General features: G+C 39.2%; 1 protein-coding gene across 1 annotated transcript in view; it reads right to left on the bottom strand.

The window, feature by feature from the left end:
- ABCB5 (ATP binding cassette subfamily B member 5) overlaps nt 1-17381 on the bottom strand; it is a 118735-nt gene that overhangs the window by 15728 nt on the left and 85626 nt on the right. Inside the window, exons 21-23 of the mRNA XM_035253686.3 lie at nt 13846-13946; nt 13114-13254; nt 252-408 (exon numbers count right to left, since the gene is read on the bottom strand). Of these exons, the coding sequence (XP_035109577.1) occupies nt 252-408; nt 13114-13254; nt 13846-13946 (399 nt within the window). The remainder of the gene's footprint in view (nt 1-251; nt 409-13113; nt 13255-13845; nt 13947-17381) is intronic.

Here is a 17381-nt window from a genome sequence, read left to right on the forward strand (position 1 = left end):
TTCATTTTACTTTTTCAACTTTTATTTTAGATTCATTGGGTACATGTGCAGGTTTGTTATCTGGGTATATTGCATGAAGCTGAGGTTTGGGGTAAGAATGATTCTGTCACACAGATACTGAGCATAGTACCCAATAGTTAGTTTTTCAGTCGTTGCCCTCATTCCTCGTTCCCTCCCTCCCATCTCTAGTGGTCCCCAGTTCCTACTGTTGCCATCTTTATTTGGACATTTAAGATCACCATTGTGCTTACTGGCTTTTTCCCTTCTTGACTGTGGCTGTCTATAATGGGTTTCTTTTCCAACAAGGCAAACAGATGTGCAGCCCCGGATTTGGCTTTGGAATATTCAGGAGCCAAAACGAGCGTTTCTCCGATGGCCATAGCTCCATATGCAATTGCAGTAAAAACTCTATTAAAAGATAAAGCATTCAAATCTTAGGTCCATTGATCCATTGTAAAACAGTAGAACTCTAAGTGTAAAGAATAAAGCAGGCACAGGAATATAATCTTTTGATGTAGACAGTACCCCTAACGCTGAAGGCCCAACAACAGTTACCTCTTTAGAAAATTTCTACCATGTGGTAATCATTCCTTGCTCTGTACACCAACATGACCTTTGGCACTTGGGTAATCTTAAAAATGTCTCTTCCAATTAGAGCCATAGATCAAAGGTCCCAACTAGTGTATATCAAACCTCTTAGCCATCTTGATATGAGGCTTGCTTGCTTGGAGATTTGACAGAGTATTCAACTGACAATAGGAAGAATGAATCTCCAGTAGTGAGATTGAAATTTACACAGTAGATATGATTTTCGTTTGTCTGTTTTGCATATAATGTAGTTAGGACAGATAACTGAAGCAAAATGACTGGTTATCTGGCTGATATGCTGCACGATTTAGACAGCAAATCATGGGGATCAGGTTCCCAGAGCAATATTTGACTAAAACGACTGAAAGAAGAACTTTGATCTTTTAGGCTTGTTATTGATTTTGATCTCAGTTTCAAAACATGTTAATTATAAAATGGTAAGTATGCAAACGATGTTTGGAAGCACACAGAATACTCACTTGATGGTGGCATACTTCCTGACCGTGGTTAAATACTGTCCTCCCATTTTCTATTTCATTTTGGATATGAAAATACTGTACTAAAGTGCAAAACATTGAACCTTAGTAACAAAGCTAAAGGCACAATTAGGCTAAAACTGGACCAGTGTCACTTGGCAGTATTTAAACATTAGGCAGTAAAAGGACATTACAGAACCCAGTTGCTTGTTTGCCATGCTGGATAACAGCAAAGTAAACACGTCTGGGCTCCTTGTGAATTTCTTCCTCCATGGGGCCTACCAAAGGGTAGATGTTGATGCAATCTCTTCAGTGATCTAGACCTCAGATCCTGAATCTTGTTGGCTTTTCCAAGATCAAACAGAGTATAAAATATAGAAACAAAAATAACACTAAAATAATTGTAGTTACTTGGTTCTGTGATGTCAAGGCATTTTTAGTACTGATATTTACAGAATATGTGTAAAGCTCAAATTGCCACCAGCTGTGAACATCAGAAGTGGTTACTCACTTTAGGTAATGCAATCTGAAGTTTTTTGTTTTTTTTTTAAATGTGGTTTTAATGCAAGGAAAAGTCAGACTGAGTCAGACTTAAGCCTCAGTCTGATCCAAGAGTCAGCAGGTGAGCTGGGAAGATAACTGGATTATGAGTTAGGAGACCTGGATTCGTAGAACCTTCTCTAAAATCAACAACTGAGAAAACAGCTTCTTCCCGTGATTTGAGATATGCCAAAATCTCTATCTGTCCTAACATTTCCACTATAAAAGCAATAGTAAGCATTAGACATAAATGTCCATCGGTGGGTGTCCTTGTTAGGTCTCTCTGAAAATGGAAATATTACTAAGAAAGGGAGAAGGGCCTTCAACTTAGACCTTGTGTTTGTGGGCAGTAAACAGTCCAAAGGATGGAGAAGGGCAAAGGAAAAAAGGGTTCAGCAGAGAACGGAGAGTACCAGCAAAAGCCCTGACACTGTATTGAGTGAGTGCTGAGAGGAAGGTGAGTGGAATGGGGGCTGATGTTGATGAGGGTCATGTTGAAGACCTTGGAGGGGAAGTGTGGACTTGGAGGTGTTGGGCTATCTGGGGTTGAGTAAGGGACACTAAACTTCTCCACCTCCCAGGTTCAAGCAATTCTCCACCTCTCGAGCAGCCAGCTGGGATTACAGGCACATACCACCATGATTGGCTAATTTTTGTGCTTTTAGTAGAGACAGGGTTTCACTATGTTGGCCAGGCTGGTCTGCAGCTCCTGACCTTGTGATCCACCCTCCTTGGCCTCCCAAAGTGCTGGGATTATAGGTGTGAGCCGTGGCACCCAGCCCAGGGACAATAATCTTCTTTGCGCTTTTTCTCCAGGTGGATTCTATATAAAGGTAGGCCAAGGCCCACACATGGAAAAAAACTGGTCTGCTACAGAATTTATCCTGACCTAATCAGACCCAGTTAGCTAGGGTGAGCTAAACTGAAATTCATTTCCACTCAACAAGTATTTATTGTAGAACAACCAGTGCTGTAACTCCATAACATAGTTAATCCAGATTCTTCAAATCTGGTTTAAATTTCTGGAGGCATTTGAACTGAACGCCTAACTCAGAGAAATGTACAGGCCAACCTCTCATGCCACTGTTGGTCTTGAGGAGTTTCATCCATTTGGGATATATAAAGAGGAATAATTTGCTATTATGACAAATATTTTAAAGTTACTAATAGTATATTTATCAAAGTAATAATATACCATGATTTGTCATATATCTCCTTCATGCCTACAAATAAGATAAGAAGCTGGGCATGGTGGCTCATGCCTGTAATCTTAGCACTTTGGGAGGCCAAGTTGGGTGGATCACTTTAGGTCAGATGTTTGAGACCAGCCTGGCCAATGTGGCAAAGCCCCATCTCTCCTAAAAATACAGAAAATTAGATGGTCATGGTGGCATGCACCTGTAGTCCCAGCTACCCAGGAAGCTGAGGTGGGAGAATTGCTTGAACCCAGGAGGAGGAGGTTGCAGTGAGCCGAGATTGTGCCACTTCACTCCAGCCAGGGTGACAGAGCGAGAGTCTGTTTCCATAAAAACTAACTAAATAAATAAATAAGGAAAAAACAGTAATAAGTACATAAGACAAGAAATGTTCCACAGTTCAGAAATGAATTTTACATTGAACTACATCTTAAAGCATAAATATGTAAAGTAGGAATATAATAGGCCTGAAATTTAACTTCTCTAAATTTATAAATTGTCCATGGAAGAAGAAATCTTATCTATAGTTTATCCTTATATGGGCACCGAATTTACAGCAAAAATCTGTGGTTTGGCCAGGGGTGAAGTGAGGAAGATACTGAGCAGGAAGAGGTCTGGAAGGAGCAGCTCAGCATATTTAGGTGTTGGGCCGCTTCCTCCCTAGTTTTATCCGTTCTCCATGAGTTCATGGACCATTTTCACTGCATTCTCGCTACATTGATCTTTCAAGCATGTCTGAGCAATAACAAAATTCCTTCCCCCATCATTGCTGTTGAGATAAAATTGGAATTTAAGAAAGGTCCTTTGGCTAGGAATAATACGAAACTGCATAGATGTGACTCACCCCAATCTTCACACAAGTGATCTGAACAGGAAAACCCTGCATAGTTACTGCTTCAGATTGATCTGTCTCCCCTGAACCCTGCTCTCATATTTAGTACTTTGTAGACCTTTGGTAACTTGCCCTAAGAGGAAATCCAAAGCCAGACTCCTAGGGATCACATCTGAACTTCACCATTTACTTAATAGCTATATGACCTTGGAAATGTTACTTAACTTTGTATTTGTTTCCTCACTGGCAAACAGGAGCTAACAAGAATATCTGTATCTTATATGGTTGTTGTGATAAGTAAATGCCTAAATAATATACAATGCTTAGTACAGTATCTGGAACATACTATGTGCTCAACAAATGGAAGTTGTTATTATACCTGCCATAGAACTGAAAGCTAATGGAACAATTTCTATTAGAAAATAAACTCTAGGCCAGGCGCTGTGGCTCATGCCTGTAATCCCAGCACTTTGGGAAGCCGAGGTGGGAGGATCACAAGGTCAGGGGATTGAGACCATCCTGGCCAACATGATGAAGCCCCGTCTCTCCTAAAATACAAAAAATTAGCCAGGCGTGGTGGCATGCGTCTGTAGTCCCAGCTACTTGGGAGGCTGAGGCAGGGGAACTGCTTGAACCCAGGAGGTGGATGTTGCAGTGACCTGAGATCGCACCACTGCACTCCAGCCTGGTGACAGAGCAAGACTCCATCTCAAAAACAACAACCACCACCATAAAAAAGAAAGAAAATAAGCTCTCACATTTCTGTAGAAATAGATTAGAACAGCAGGTCAGATCACAACTTTCCAAGTCCTTACTCAGTATGTTTCTTTCTTTGATTAAAAGGCAGAGTTATCTTTCCCCATAGCGGTAGTCATTAAAATTATTACCACGCTCATCTGTATATCATCCATATACCACCCAGAGAACTCTTCCCACCCTAAATCCTTTTCTCAACAGATGGGAGAGAGAAAAGAAGCAACTAACATTTATTTGGTACTTTGGATCTTACAGAATGTTTTCAAACACAAGATACTATCTAATCACCTAGGAGATAAGTAGAATGGAAATGTATCATTCCGCGAATGAGGAGACTCCAGCTCTGAAAAATTGCGTAATTTGCCCAGAAGCACATGAAACTGTAGGGTTGGAATGTGAGCTGCCTTCCTCTTTGTGTTTTCCCCTACATGGTCTTCCTTGCAGTGGAAAGCTGGCTGGAATGGTCTTTTCCTACATGTTGAGGTTTGCTTCCACTTGTTTCCCATTTTAGAATCTTCACAGGGCCCTAGGTATCAACTGTCCTTTGATTTTTCTCCTTTCGGTCCCTTCAGTGGTTGATTTAGCTTTCTTGTCTTGTCCTTGTCTGTCTCTTCTGATAATCTCTGAGGAGGAGCCAGGCAGGAGCTGGGTAGCTGCCATGGCAGCCAAAATGGAAAGAAGCCTTTCCTGTTTTCTTTGTTTTGTCTAACCAGTGTTGCTTTCCTAATCATAACAATGACACACAGTTCTTCCCTAGTTGCCCAGCCTCTTAGGGCAAAGATGATGGTACAGGCCTAGCTCTCTTCTGTCCATCCTTTAGTATTTCAAGGTATCGACCAACTATTAATATCCATTGAAAACCCATCTACGTTGCTCTTTTGGTCAATAACCACATTTAATATTGGACATACAATATGGTTTCTTATCAAGGACTGCATTTGGTTTTTAAGAGAACTAGGACACACACCCATAAGCTGCATGGTTCTGCTTCTCAGGCAGTGTTCAAAGCTGTGGCTTTTATTATTACGGTATTGAAGGCTGTCATGTCTTGATTCTTTCTTACCTATATGCTCTGCTTAGCTTCTTGATAATATGGATAGAAAATATGGAAGAAACACAGAGACAGAGAAAGCTTTGCAGTGGGGAAAGGAAGGTTACAGAAACCTCCCCTGGGCAGGAACAGTTCTTGGTCTGTATCACAAAAGGCAAGTCAGCTGGAAACTAGCCTAAAGGAACTAACACAAAGAGGCAGGAGAAAAAAAATGTATTTTGTACTTCTAAATCTGCACACTTATAGTGAAATGACAAATAGAATGTGTTACCAGGAATAACAAAGGGAGGTGAGTGTTTTACTATACGCATGTGCATGAGAACCTAAACGAGATTTTCTTCTTTTCTTTTTTTTTTCTTTGCTGGAGTCTGACTCTGTCACCTCAGCCTCCCAAGTAGCTGGGACTACAGGTGCATGCCATCAAGCCCAGCTAATTTTTGTATTTTTGGTAGAGATGGGGTTTCACCATGTTGGCCAGGACGGACTTGATCTTTTGACCTTGTGATCTGCCTGCCTTGGCCTCCGAAAGTGCTGGGATTACAGGCATGAGCCACTGTGCCCACCAACAAGAGATTTTCTAAATGCCCCTATGCCTTGTCTATAAGGCAGCGGAATGAAAATGTTATCACCTTATTTTAGATGCTCATTTCAGAGAGTCTTCTACAATAATAGAGATAGAAATAGACAGCTTCTATCATAAGGCATGCATGTTGTCTTTTCTTCTTTTAGAGGCTTTTTCCTCTAAAAAGCCTTGCTGACAAACTAATATTATGAGCACATTAAATGGTTTTGCTATTAAAACTCCTTTTGTGTATCTCTGTTTCTGAGGCACAATGTCATTTTTTGAGAGAGACAGATAACTCATTTTTGTAGTTATAAATTATGCCTTGGAGTAATCTGGGATATTTGATAAAATGTAGATTTCGCATCATACTGGATTAACAAATCAGATTTTGCAGGATGAATTCTAGGTATCTACAGTTTTTTGTTTTGTTTTGTTTGTGCCAGAGTCTCACTCTGTTACCCAGGCTGGAGTGCAGTGGCACAATCTAGGCTCATTGCAACCTCCGCCTCCCGGATTCAAGCAATTCCCTGCCTCAGCCTCCTGAGTAGCTGGATTTACAGGCACCTGCCACCAAAACGCCCAGCTAATTTTTGTATTTGTAGTAGAAACAGGGTTTCACCATCTTGACCAGGCTGGTCTTGAACTACTAACATCATGATCCACCCTCCCTGGCCTCCCAAAGTGCTGGGATTACAGGTGTGAGCCACCACGCACAGCCGGTATCTAGTTTTAACCAGCTCCGAGATTGATAAGTTGGAAAACTATTGGTTTAGAGAATGGTGCAAAGTGCTTTATAACTAAGGAGAATTTTAGTAGGAAGAAGTTTTCTTTGTAAGCTTCTTTGATTTAGTTAGTTGATGAGACTGAATGCTGTCTGTCATCCTAGATTGTGGAAGGTACAAAGTCTTCTAAGGCAGATATAATTTAGGTTATCTAAAGGGACCTTGTGACACATTCATGGTAGTTGGGGTCACGTTTGGTCTCTAGGACTAAATCCTCTTTGGTGTTGAAGACAAATCTCACCTATTGACATTATGCATAGTGCTGTGTTGCTCTTTTGGCCAATAAACACATTTAACACTGGAACAGAATTCCTAGAGAATCTCTCATTTGTCCATACTCCAAAAGTATGGGTACCCTTATTCTGTCTGTATTCTGGTTGAATGGAACTCAAAAACGGAGGCTGGGTGTGGTGGCTCACACCTGTAATCCCAGCACTTTAGGAGGCCAAGGCAAGTGGATCACTTGATGTTTGGAGTTCGAAACCAGCCTGGCCAACATGGTGAAACTGAGTTTCTACCAAAACATACAAAAATTAGCTGGCATGGGTGGCATGTGCCTGCAGTCCCAACTACTTGGGAGACTGAGGTGGGAGAATTGCTTGAACCCAGAAAGCAGAGGTTGCAGTGAGCTGAGATGATGCCACTGCACTCTAGCCTGGGCAACACAGTGAGAATCCATCTCAAAAAAAAAAAAAAAAAGTGATACCAGTGGAACTCCCTGTTTCTTCCTTCCCTTGGGCACAGGAAACACCAAGGTGGTACTATTCTCTAATTATTAGCTTATGTTAATGGTCCTTCATATGTTCTGACAGTTAAAGTTCTGATGTAGCTAGAAGAGGCCCCCTTTTAATGAATTTGACTAAAAGAAATTCAGGAACCATGGTATACCAGCTCAGGGAAGGAATTTTGTTTTGGGGCCTTTTCATTCTCATATGTTAGGGCTATAAAATAACACTAAGCAGGTCACCTGTTCCATATATATGTGAGAAATCAGCCCAACTTTGAATATTCAAATATTTGAAAAACGAAGCAAGAATTATATTATTATTTGCTTTTGTTGCCAGGCTGGAGTACAATGGTGTGATCTTGGCTCACTGTAACCTCTGCCTCCTGGGTTCAATTGATTCTCCTGCCTCAGCCTCCCAAGTAGCTGGAATTACAGGCTTGTGCCACCACACTGAGCTAATTTTTTGTTTTATTAGTAGAGACGGGGTTTCACTATGTTGCCCAGGTTGGTCTCGAACTCCTGACCTTGGCTTCCCAAAGTGCTGGGATTATAGGCGTGAGCCACCATGCCCGGTCAAGAATTATATAGAAAATAATTTTACAGGACTATTCTATGAATGTTTGGCTACATAATTAATAATAATAATAAATATTGAGTAAGCAAAACCTCTAGTGTCTGAAACCATGAACTTGAATCTGTGCTCTGCTATTTACTGATTATGTAACTTTGATCAAGTTAGGTAACCTCTTTGAGTCTTCATTTTTCTCATCTATAAAATGGGAATCATAGTATTTCACAGGGTAGTTTAGAGGATTAAGCAGATAATACATGGCAAATCCCTAAAAGATTGAATCAAGGTTTGCTGTTATAGCAATTTTCACAAGTAATGGAATGGTTGGCAGTCTTGGGAAGCCCTGTCAAGGAAACATCCTGACTAGTGTCATTTTCAGGCATGAAAGTGACTCATGAATTTGAAGTTGTATCATTCTTCAACTGAGAAATTTTTTGCTTAGTTTTAATATAAACAAATCTCAGTAGGTAGAGGTAAATTCTCAGTTCCACACATCATATTTTATATCAGCCTCTTGGATCTAGCACTTCGATCCAGTCCTTTTGCCAAAGCACCTGGTATTAGACATATGGGTGTAGAAAAGAAGAAAATTAGAAAATTTTGTGAAAAACAGACTCCTGTTTTCAAAGTGTGAAGGTGACTTGGGAGGCGCATTTCCAGAAATGACTGGACTGCCTATTACGTACCATTCCAAATTTCCCCCTTAATTTTGATTCAGTCATTCATTCAATAAATATTTATTGTGTGTCTATTATGTGTCACCCACTTGTTTTCGGCTTTTGGGAAACATCAGTGAACAAGAACAGCCTGCCCTCAGTCTATGCACTCGTAAATATGGAAATGCAAAATATAATTTCATAGAATCATAAGTGTTATAAACAACACATGGTAATGGGAAAGAGAGTGATGAGGAGGGAGGGATAGGGGAACTACTTTGGACCATCAGTGGAAGTCCCTCTGAGGAGTGGACTTAGGTGGGGAAGCCTGGATGGTAAGAGAGAGGTAGCCTAGTAAAGCCCTGGGGAATGATCATTCCAGGCAGAGAGAATGGCAAGTGTGAAGACTCTGCAATGGGGGGTCCAGGGAAAGACATGGCAAGTGTGGGGCTGACAAGTAGTTCACATGGGAGACAGGGGTGGATGAAATTGGAAAGAAACTCAGCAGCCCCATCATGAAGGTCTTTCAGGTCATGGTAACTTTGGCTTTATTTGAATTTCAGTGGGGAGTTCTTGCAGAATTTTAATAAAATGATGCTATTAGATTTGTGCTTTATAAGGTCAATCTGGCTGCAGTGTGGAGAATGGATTATAGAAAAGCAAGAGCAGACACAAGGTCATTGGTGAGAAGGTTGTTTCAGTGGTTCAGGCAAGACAGTGAGGGGCTTGGATGAGGGGTGGAGAGGATGAGAAGAATTTTGGAATTAGAGTCATGAGGAATCAGTGATTTTTGTGGTGGACAATGGCAAGAGAAGCAACAAGGATGACTCCAACATTTTTGGGCTGAGCAACTGTGTGGATAGTGGTTGGTACTTTTAACTAAGATGGGAAAGTTTTGGGGAAGAGAACCTTTGGGGGAGAAAAAGCTTAAATTCTGTTTTGAACACATTGAGATATTAGTCATCCAAGTGGAGGTGTCTTGTAGGTAGTTAAATAAGGGTCTTGTGCTCAGGGCAGGATCGAGTTTGAAATATACAGAAGGCAGTTATCAGGACACAGGTGGTATTTAAAACTGACAGATTGGATGAGTTCACCAATGAGAGGGTGATGAAAGGTTCTGAGAGCTCTAAAGCTCCAACACGGAGAGGCTTGGCTGAAAAACAGGATCCAGTAAAGAAAGTGGAGGAGGAGGGGCCAAGGACAAAGGAGAAAAGCTTAAAGAAGCCCGGAGAAGAAAATGTTTTAGGAAAGAGATGTCAAACACTACTGAGAGGCCACATTAGAGGAGAACTGAGAACTGCAGGGGCTGAGTATGGAGGTCAGGGGGACCCTGAGAACCAGTTCTTCTAGTGGAGTGGTGGGAACTAAGCTCGACTGGAGTGAATTTAGGAGAGATTGGAGATAGAAGTAGTGTAGAGACCAAGAATAGGGAACCCTTTGGAATTTGCTTTGCTTCAAAGGAGAGCAGAGACATTGGAAATAGGTAGAAGGGAACTTATGGTCCTGGGGGACATTTCTTTTTCTTATTTTTTTTTATAGGTGTGATTACAAAGCAAAAAAAGAGGAGTGACAGAGAAATTGATGAAAAAAGATAAAAATTCTTCTGTAAGAATTTAGAAAATCATCAAGCATCCTACATTAGTATGAATATGTTTAATTGGCTTGCTTTCTACTAATACTCAAAACTACTTATACAGAAGGAACGGGGTCCCGGGGATTTAAGAAGGCTGCAGAAAGTTTAGAGCAACATGAGGAAAACATGTTTTGAGTTTCAAACTATTGGCTTGCAAACAAACTTGGAATACAACCAACTTTCAAGCTTGGGAATGCCTGGATTATATTAGAACAAAGGAAAAACTGGCTAACGGGCTGGTGAGCTGAATAATTTATGTTTTTCAGGTTTTGTTTCTTGTTAATCTACCTGACTAAGTAATTAGTCTTATGTAATCAGAATGAAGCCCAAGGCTAAATATAATTGTGGTTTATAAGTTCACACAGGCAATAGTGTACACTATTTTAGTGGCTAGGAGAACATAGACAGGGAACTTGAAATTTCTGTTGAAATTTTATTTTAATTTTTTGAGGCAGAGTCTCACTCTCTCATTCAGGCTGGTGTGCAGTGTGGTGTGATCTCATTGCAACTTCTGCCTCCTGGTGTCAAGTGATTCTCATGCCTCAGCCTCCCAAGTAGCTGGGATTAGCCATGTCAACACACATGGCTAATTTCTGTATTTTTTTTTGGTACAGACAGTGTTTCACAGGTTGCCCAAGCTGGTCTCGAACTCCTGGCCTTTAGTGATCCACTTGCCTCAGACTCCCAAAGTGCTGGGATTATAGGCATGAGCCACCATATCTGGGCCTTCTGTTGAAATTTTAAATACAGATATTCTATTTCCATATTCCATTTTATAAGGCAATCTGCTTTCAGGAAACTTCTAAGTGGCTTTGGTAAGATTTAAGAATACTGGGTTGGTGAAATGCAGACTGTTTTCTTATCAGTGCCTAACAAAGAAACTTCCTGGGACTTTCCTTAATGCTTAATAAATAAATCAATACATTTTCATGTGAATAGAAACTAAAAATTATTCCAAATTATTCTGAAATTACTCAGCTTTAAATGACTTTTGGCTATTTCCTCAAATTGAATCTGTACTGAAAATACAAATATGCCAATAATAAAGATATTGAAAGGAACATCCTGAGACTTGGGAAACGAAACCCAAAGAGAAGTGCCCTTTGTGTTCCGCCATATGGCAGCATCCTTGGAACAGGTGTAATCTCCCAATTCATTATTGTGAAGAGGCTGATACTTGCTTGGATGTGCATTTTTTGGTGGGCTTGTTAAAAGTAACATGTTACTTTTTTGAGTCAAGTACTGTATGGATTTCTCTAGTTTTAAATGTTTATCAATGACATTTATGATACAGATTAGCAACATTTTAGGCTTTCAGCTTATAATTTATACTCAGAATTCTTTTTTCTTTCTTTTTTTTTTTTTTAGATGGAGTCTTGCTCTGTTGCCCAGGCTGAAGTGCAATGGTACGATCTTGGCTCACTGCAACCTCTGCCTCCTGGGTTCAAGCAATTCTTCTGTCTCAGCCTCCTAAGTAGCTGGGACTACAGGCACCTGCTACCATGACTGGCTAATTTTTGTATTTTTAGTAGAGACAGTGTTTCGCCACATTAGTCAGGCTGGTCTCGAACTCCTAACCTCAGGTGATCTGCCCACCTAGGCCTCCCAAAGTGCTGGTGTAAGCCACTGCGCCTGGCCTAAAGTTAATTTTTCTAATTTAGCAGTTGCATTAGATGTTCCTATAAAACAAATTCATAATTATGTGACCAGAATTTCAAAATAGAGGCTCCAACCTAATGCTTTGGGAAGAAGCAGACTCACTGGGACACCACATTCAGTTCCAAATGCAACATTTTTGAAGGGAAACACTCACTTACATGTGTTTCTTGTAGAATATTTGCTTAGCAAAGAATTCAGCTTCACTGATTTACAGCCATACTTTATAAAACTATCTCCACACTGAGAGTTTTATAATGTATCACAAATTCCCTAAAGAATGGATGACAAGAAGGCATATTTTCCCTACATTCCCATGTTCTCGTAAGCTGAAGCAGACAGCAATTCATTTTGGAATTTAATTCAGATTTCATGTTGATATCAGTATCAGTATTTTATCAGTTATGCTGTACTTTTTATAGAGACTAAATCACAAAAATGGTTAGTTTGATTTAATCATTTCACAATGTTAGCATATATCAGAGCATCCCATTGTACCCCATAAGTATGTAATATGTACAATTATTGTCCATCAATTAAAAATAAAATTCATCCCATTTACCCTGATTTGATAATTAAACATTATAAGCATATATCGAAATATCACCTATACCCCTAAAATATGTACAACTATAATGTATCAATACAAAACTTAAAAAACATTCCAACTTAAAAAAAAATTCAAGCATACCTTTTCCATATATGTAATTTAAATGGCAATTCACTATAATTAGACAACTTTTTGATAAATAAGTTCATGACCACTTTACAAGGTTTATATATTTGCAGGACTTATTAATTTTGAGACAGAGTCTCACTTTGTTGCCCAGGCTAGAGTGCAGTGGAAAGATCTCAGCTCACTCCAGCCTCCGTCTCCTGGGTTCAATCTGTTCTCCAGCCTCAGCCTCAGCCTCCCGAGTATCTGGGATTACAGGTGCCTGCCACCATATCTGCCTAATTTTTGTAGATGGGGTTTCACTATGTTGGTCAGGCTGGTCTTGAACTCCCGACCTCAAGCGATCCACCCACCTTGGCCTCCCAAAGTGTTGGGGTTATAGGTGTGAGCACTGTTTCCACAACTTACATGAACATGCCCTCTGAGGTCATTCGTCCAGCTTGAATTAAATGGGCTCCAAATCGAAACCCTGCTGCATAGGCAAAATATATAAAGGCATGGCTGAATGCATAACAGCTTCCAATAATCTGTGCTTTCCTCGAGGTATTTCTGGAATGTACAAAATTTACCAAATAATGAAGCATGAATTATAGCAAGGTATATGTAGAGTAATAAACAGAGAGGACTTTGAAATGTTAGAATTTAGTGGATAGACATTTTTCGAGTGATTAAATAGAAAGTGATTTTTTTTTTTTGCTACCAATAATTATTTGAGAAAAGACAGATAATACTATAATTCTTTTCTCTATAGTCATATACTCTCTAGTTCAGAGTAACAATTTGACTTTATGTATTGTTAAATGAATGGGCAAAGTCTATGAAAGGATGGCTAGTGTAAGCATTAGAGAGCTGGTTTAGCAGTATTTGGAAAGATTTCCTAAATCTCCATTATAACCTTTCATTAACAGAAAAAATGGTTCAAATTAAAGGGCAGTGCCAACAAAAAGCATGATATCAAGCTGTCTTTCTGATAAAGTAATAGTTTCCTCTTGGTGAAGTCACAAGGGAAATTATGACATGCCATTATTAGAATAGACTCAAGAGCAAATGAATTAACAGGCAAACCACCAGAGTCATTCAAGAGTACTGCCTTTACAGAACAAAATTAAATTTATGAAGTCAGTATGAATCTACAATCACCTGTGCTGAGTCTGAAGTGTCTCTTCGTACATTTGCTCAAAGGCTTTTTCCCTTGTTAATGACAATATAGTACGTATATTCTCCACAGCTTCAGTTGCTATCTTGTAAAATAGGACAATACGATATAGAAATAAAATTAGTAATGGTTAATCTTTTCCCATTTTGTGAATTTCAGTCACTCACACTGGGGACATATTAAGTATATCAAATCAATAAGTTTTCCTGACAAGTATTCTTAGCTTCCTTCCTTCCCAGAAAATAAGATAGGAAAATGACACTTCAGGATAATAAGCTTAAGGAAAATGTCTTATTGAGAAGATTAAGATTAAGTCCACTGATCTAAGTTTAGCCCCATTCAAGTTTTTATTGAATTTCCACTTAAACTCATTGCCTAGATGGAAGAATAAAACATTAGTGAGCATTATGTTCACATGCAAAGGAACTTCCTACAAATTATGAAAAAATTCAAGTAAAAGATAGCAGAGGCCCGGTGCAGTGGCTCATGCCTGTAATCCCAGTACTTTGGGAGACCGAGGCAGGCAGATCACTTGAGGCTAGGAGTTCAAGACCAGCCTAGCCAACATGGGGAAACTCTGTCTCTACTAAAAATACAAAAATTAACCAGGCATGGTGGCATGTGCCTGTAATCCTAGCTACTCAGGAGGCTGAGGCACAGGAATCACTTGAATCCAGAAGGCGGAGTTTACAATGAGCTGAGATCACCCCACTGCAACTCCAGCTGGGATAACAGAGTGAGACTCCTCTGTTTAAAAAAAAAAAAAGGCAAATACAAAGTAATCACATAATTATTTTATTCTAGTAAAAAAAAAAAATGAAAATAGCAACCTAAAAGGACTCAGGAACATTACTGGAAAGTAACATGGGATGTGGTTATAAAATTATGAGATAAAGCCATTTCTCATATTGATGTTTGTGAATATAAAAAAGATATTTAATTCAAATGTGATGAATACTTCTCTACATTTATATAGTTTATAAAAAGGTTGCATAATTACATGGGATTCAAGATGGAAGAGAGTTTTGGCTTATAATGCTTTTTGGACATGAGAACATGTATTGGCTTGAAAGAGAAACTTCCTGTTTTCACATTCTTTTTCCAGACTGACAGAGTTGATTGTAAGGCAGAGAAGACCCAGGTAGACACTTGGCCTTCTTTGAAGAAGCACTTGGGTTGCAGGAGGGAACTAGATTTCTGGACTGTGGTGAGGACACCAGGATTCTGCTCCCAATTTTGATGTTGGGTTGTTTTAAATTCTCATTAATTTCAAAATGGACTCAAAGAAACCTCCATTTGTAACATTCCATAATATACTAAGAAAATGGATAAGAACACCGAAACTTTGCTTGAGGATAAACAAAAGAACATAAAAAAGTTTGTGACCGTTTTTCACAATTTAGGAAGGATGAATATTATTACAGACCCTTAGAAAACAGTCATTAAGAAAACTAAGTCATTCAAAGTCTTAAAAACTAAACATTTGGTAATTTGTCCAAATCTACACGTGCAACTGAAGAAGGACCGATACAGTTTATTAGTCTATATTCTAAATTGATATTTGGTAAATTGACTTATTTAGAGCCATAGGGAAATGCATCCGATTGCCTGTTTGATTAGAGTTGCTGATTGTATAGTCTGAGATTACTCTAATGACAAACAAATGAAAAGTCAAAGGGCACATATACAATGAAAGCTCATGACATGAAAAATAAGATGAAGAAAACATAATTAATTCGGCCTCATTAATTTAGAAATTGTATAAATTATTGCAATGTTTAAATTAGACAAGGAGGTCTAAACAATTGTTTACTGTCTCTGAGGCAAATATTTGCTAGGTAGTTCAGACCATACAGCACAAGCAAACATTCCAAGGGTCCTTAGCTTGTGCAAGAAAGGTGGAAAGGTCTAAGCATAAGGCAAACTAGATTACAGTGAGTCATGTGCTTGGCATCCCTATTCATGAATATTTGTGATATTTATGCTGTGCCAATTGTGACACATTCACTGTGATACAGACTATAAAGGATATTAACGTCACTTTGCTATTCAGAGGATGTACACCAACGTAGTCAAGAGCTCTGAAACAGTATGAAACAGTATCAGGAGAGAAACATCTCTTTTTTTTTTCTTTTTTTTTTTTAGAGGGAGGCACACTCTGTCACCAGGCTGGAGTGCAGTGGCTCCATCTCGGCTCATTGCAACCTCTGCCTCTCGGGTTTGAGTGATTCTCCTGCCTCAGCCTTCCAAGTAGCTGGGATTACAGGTGCCTGCGACCATGTCTGGCTAATTATTTTGTATTTTTAGTAGAGACAGGGTTTCACCATGTTGGCCAGGCTGGTTTCGAACTCCTGACTTCAAGTGATCTGCCTGCCTTTGCCTCCCAAAGTGCTGGGATTACAGGCATGAGGAACATCTTAAAGACCTGGATGTAGAGCCAATAAAAGACTCCTTATTTACGATTCAGCTGCTAAAGGGCTGTCATGAGAAACAGGGTTTGACCTCTACCAAGATGAAAGCCAAGAAGAGTAAGATAGAATTCCAGCAATAAACAAAAAAGACAAGAAAAAAAGAAAAGGAAAAGAACTGCCCAGCACCCAAGACTATCCAAGTACAGTAATGTCCTGCCAGCCACTGGAGGAAAAGGCAGTAGGAGGAGATGGACGCTTGACAGGGGTGTTGTGTAAGGGACTCCTGTTTCCAGTGAATGGTTGTGTCAGATGATGTCTCTTTCAATTCTTAGATGTTATGATACCACAATGATGTTTCCCTCAGTCTCTAATATACTAATTATTCATATGAATATGGTCGATCCTAAGAAGCTTGAATACCTGTATGTCAAGGCATTTTCCAAATGGTTAAATAAATTGTTCATTTATTGGTCCTGTCTCTAAAACCTTGTTTTCTATGTTATCAATATCAGTGCATTGCCTTGCATTCAGTAACTGCTATATTACCTATTTGTTTTGAAAAATAAAATATTCAGAATAATTGCTCAAGAAACTTTGATTATTCAATGAGCAGAAAATGGGGAAATGAGGAATGATGATGTTAGAGAACTTCCTCAGTAATAATGGCTGACATTAGTAAGTGCTTGCTGTCTTCCAGATACCATTCTAAGTGTTTTGCATATGATAACATTGTGTTTTGTGCAATATTCAGAAAACTTTGTAAGTGAATACTCTTATTATTCCCACTTCACAGGTGAGAAAACTGAAGTCTACAGAGGTTGATATAACTTGCTCATATCACACATTTGTAGGATAGAATCTGGATTCTAACTAGCTAATTAGACTGTAGAGCCTGGGCTCTAAATTATGTACCCTATTGCTATAACATGTCTACCTTCTAGCCTAAATTGGTCTGTATGCATTTCTCTCTGTATACGGATCACTTTATAGATTTCTAAGAGATGAAGTTAATATATCATAAAGATAGTAAACATGTCATATGGTTAACATATCATAAAGTTCTGACTGTTTATCTCTGAAAATGTTATGATGGTAATAACAGTCTTTAT

The sequence above is a fragment of the Callithrix jacchus genome, chromosome 11 (assembly GCF_049354715.1).
Source record: "Callithrix jacchus isolate 240 chromosome 11, calJac240_pri, whole genome shotgun sequence".
NCBI classification, from domain to species: domain Eukaryota; kingdom Metazoa; phylum Chordata; class Mammalia; order Primates; family Cebidae; genus Callithrix; species Callithrix jacchus.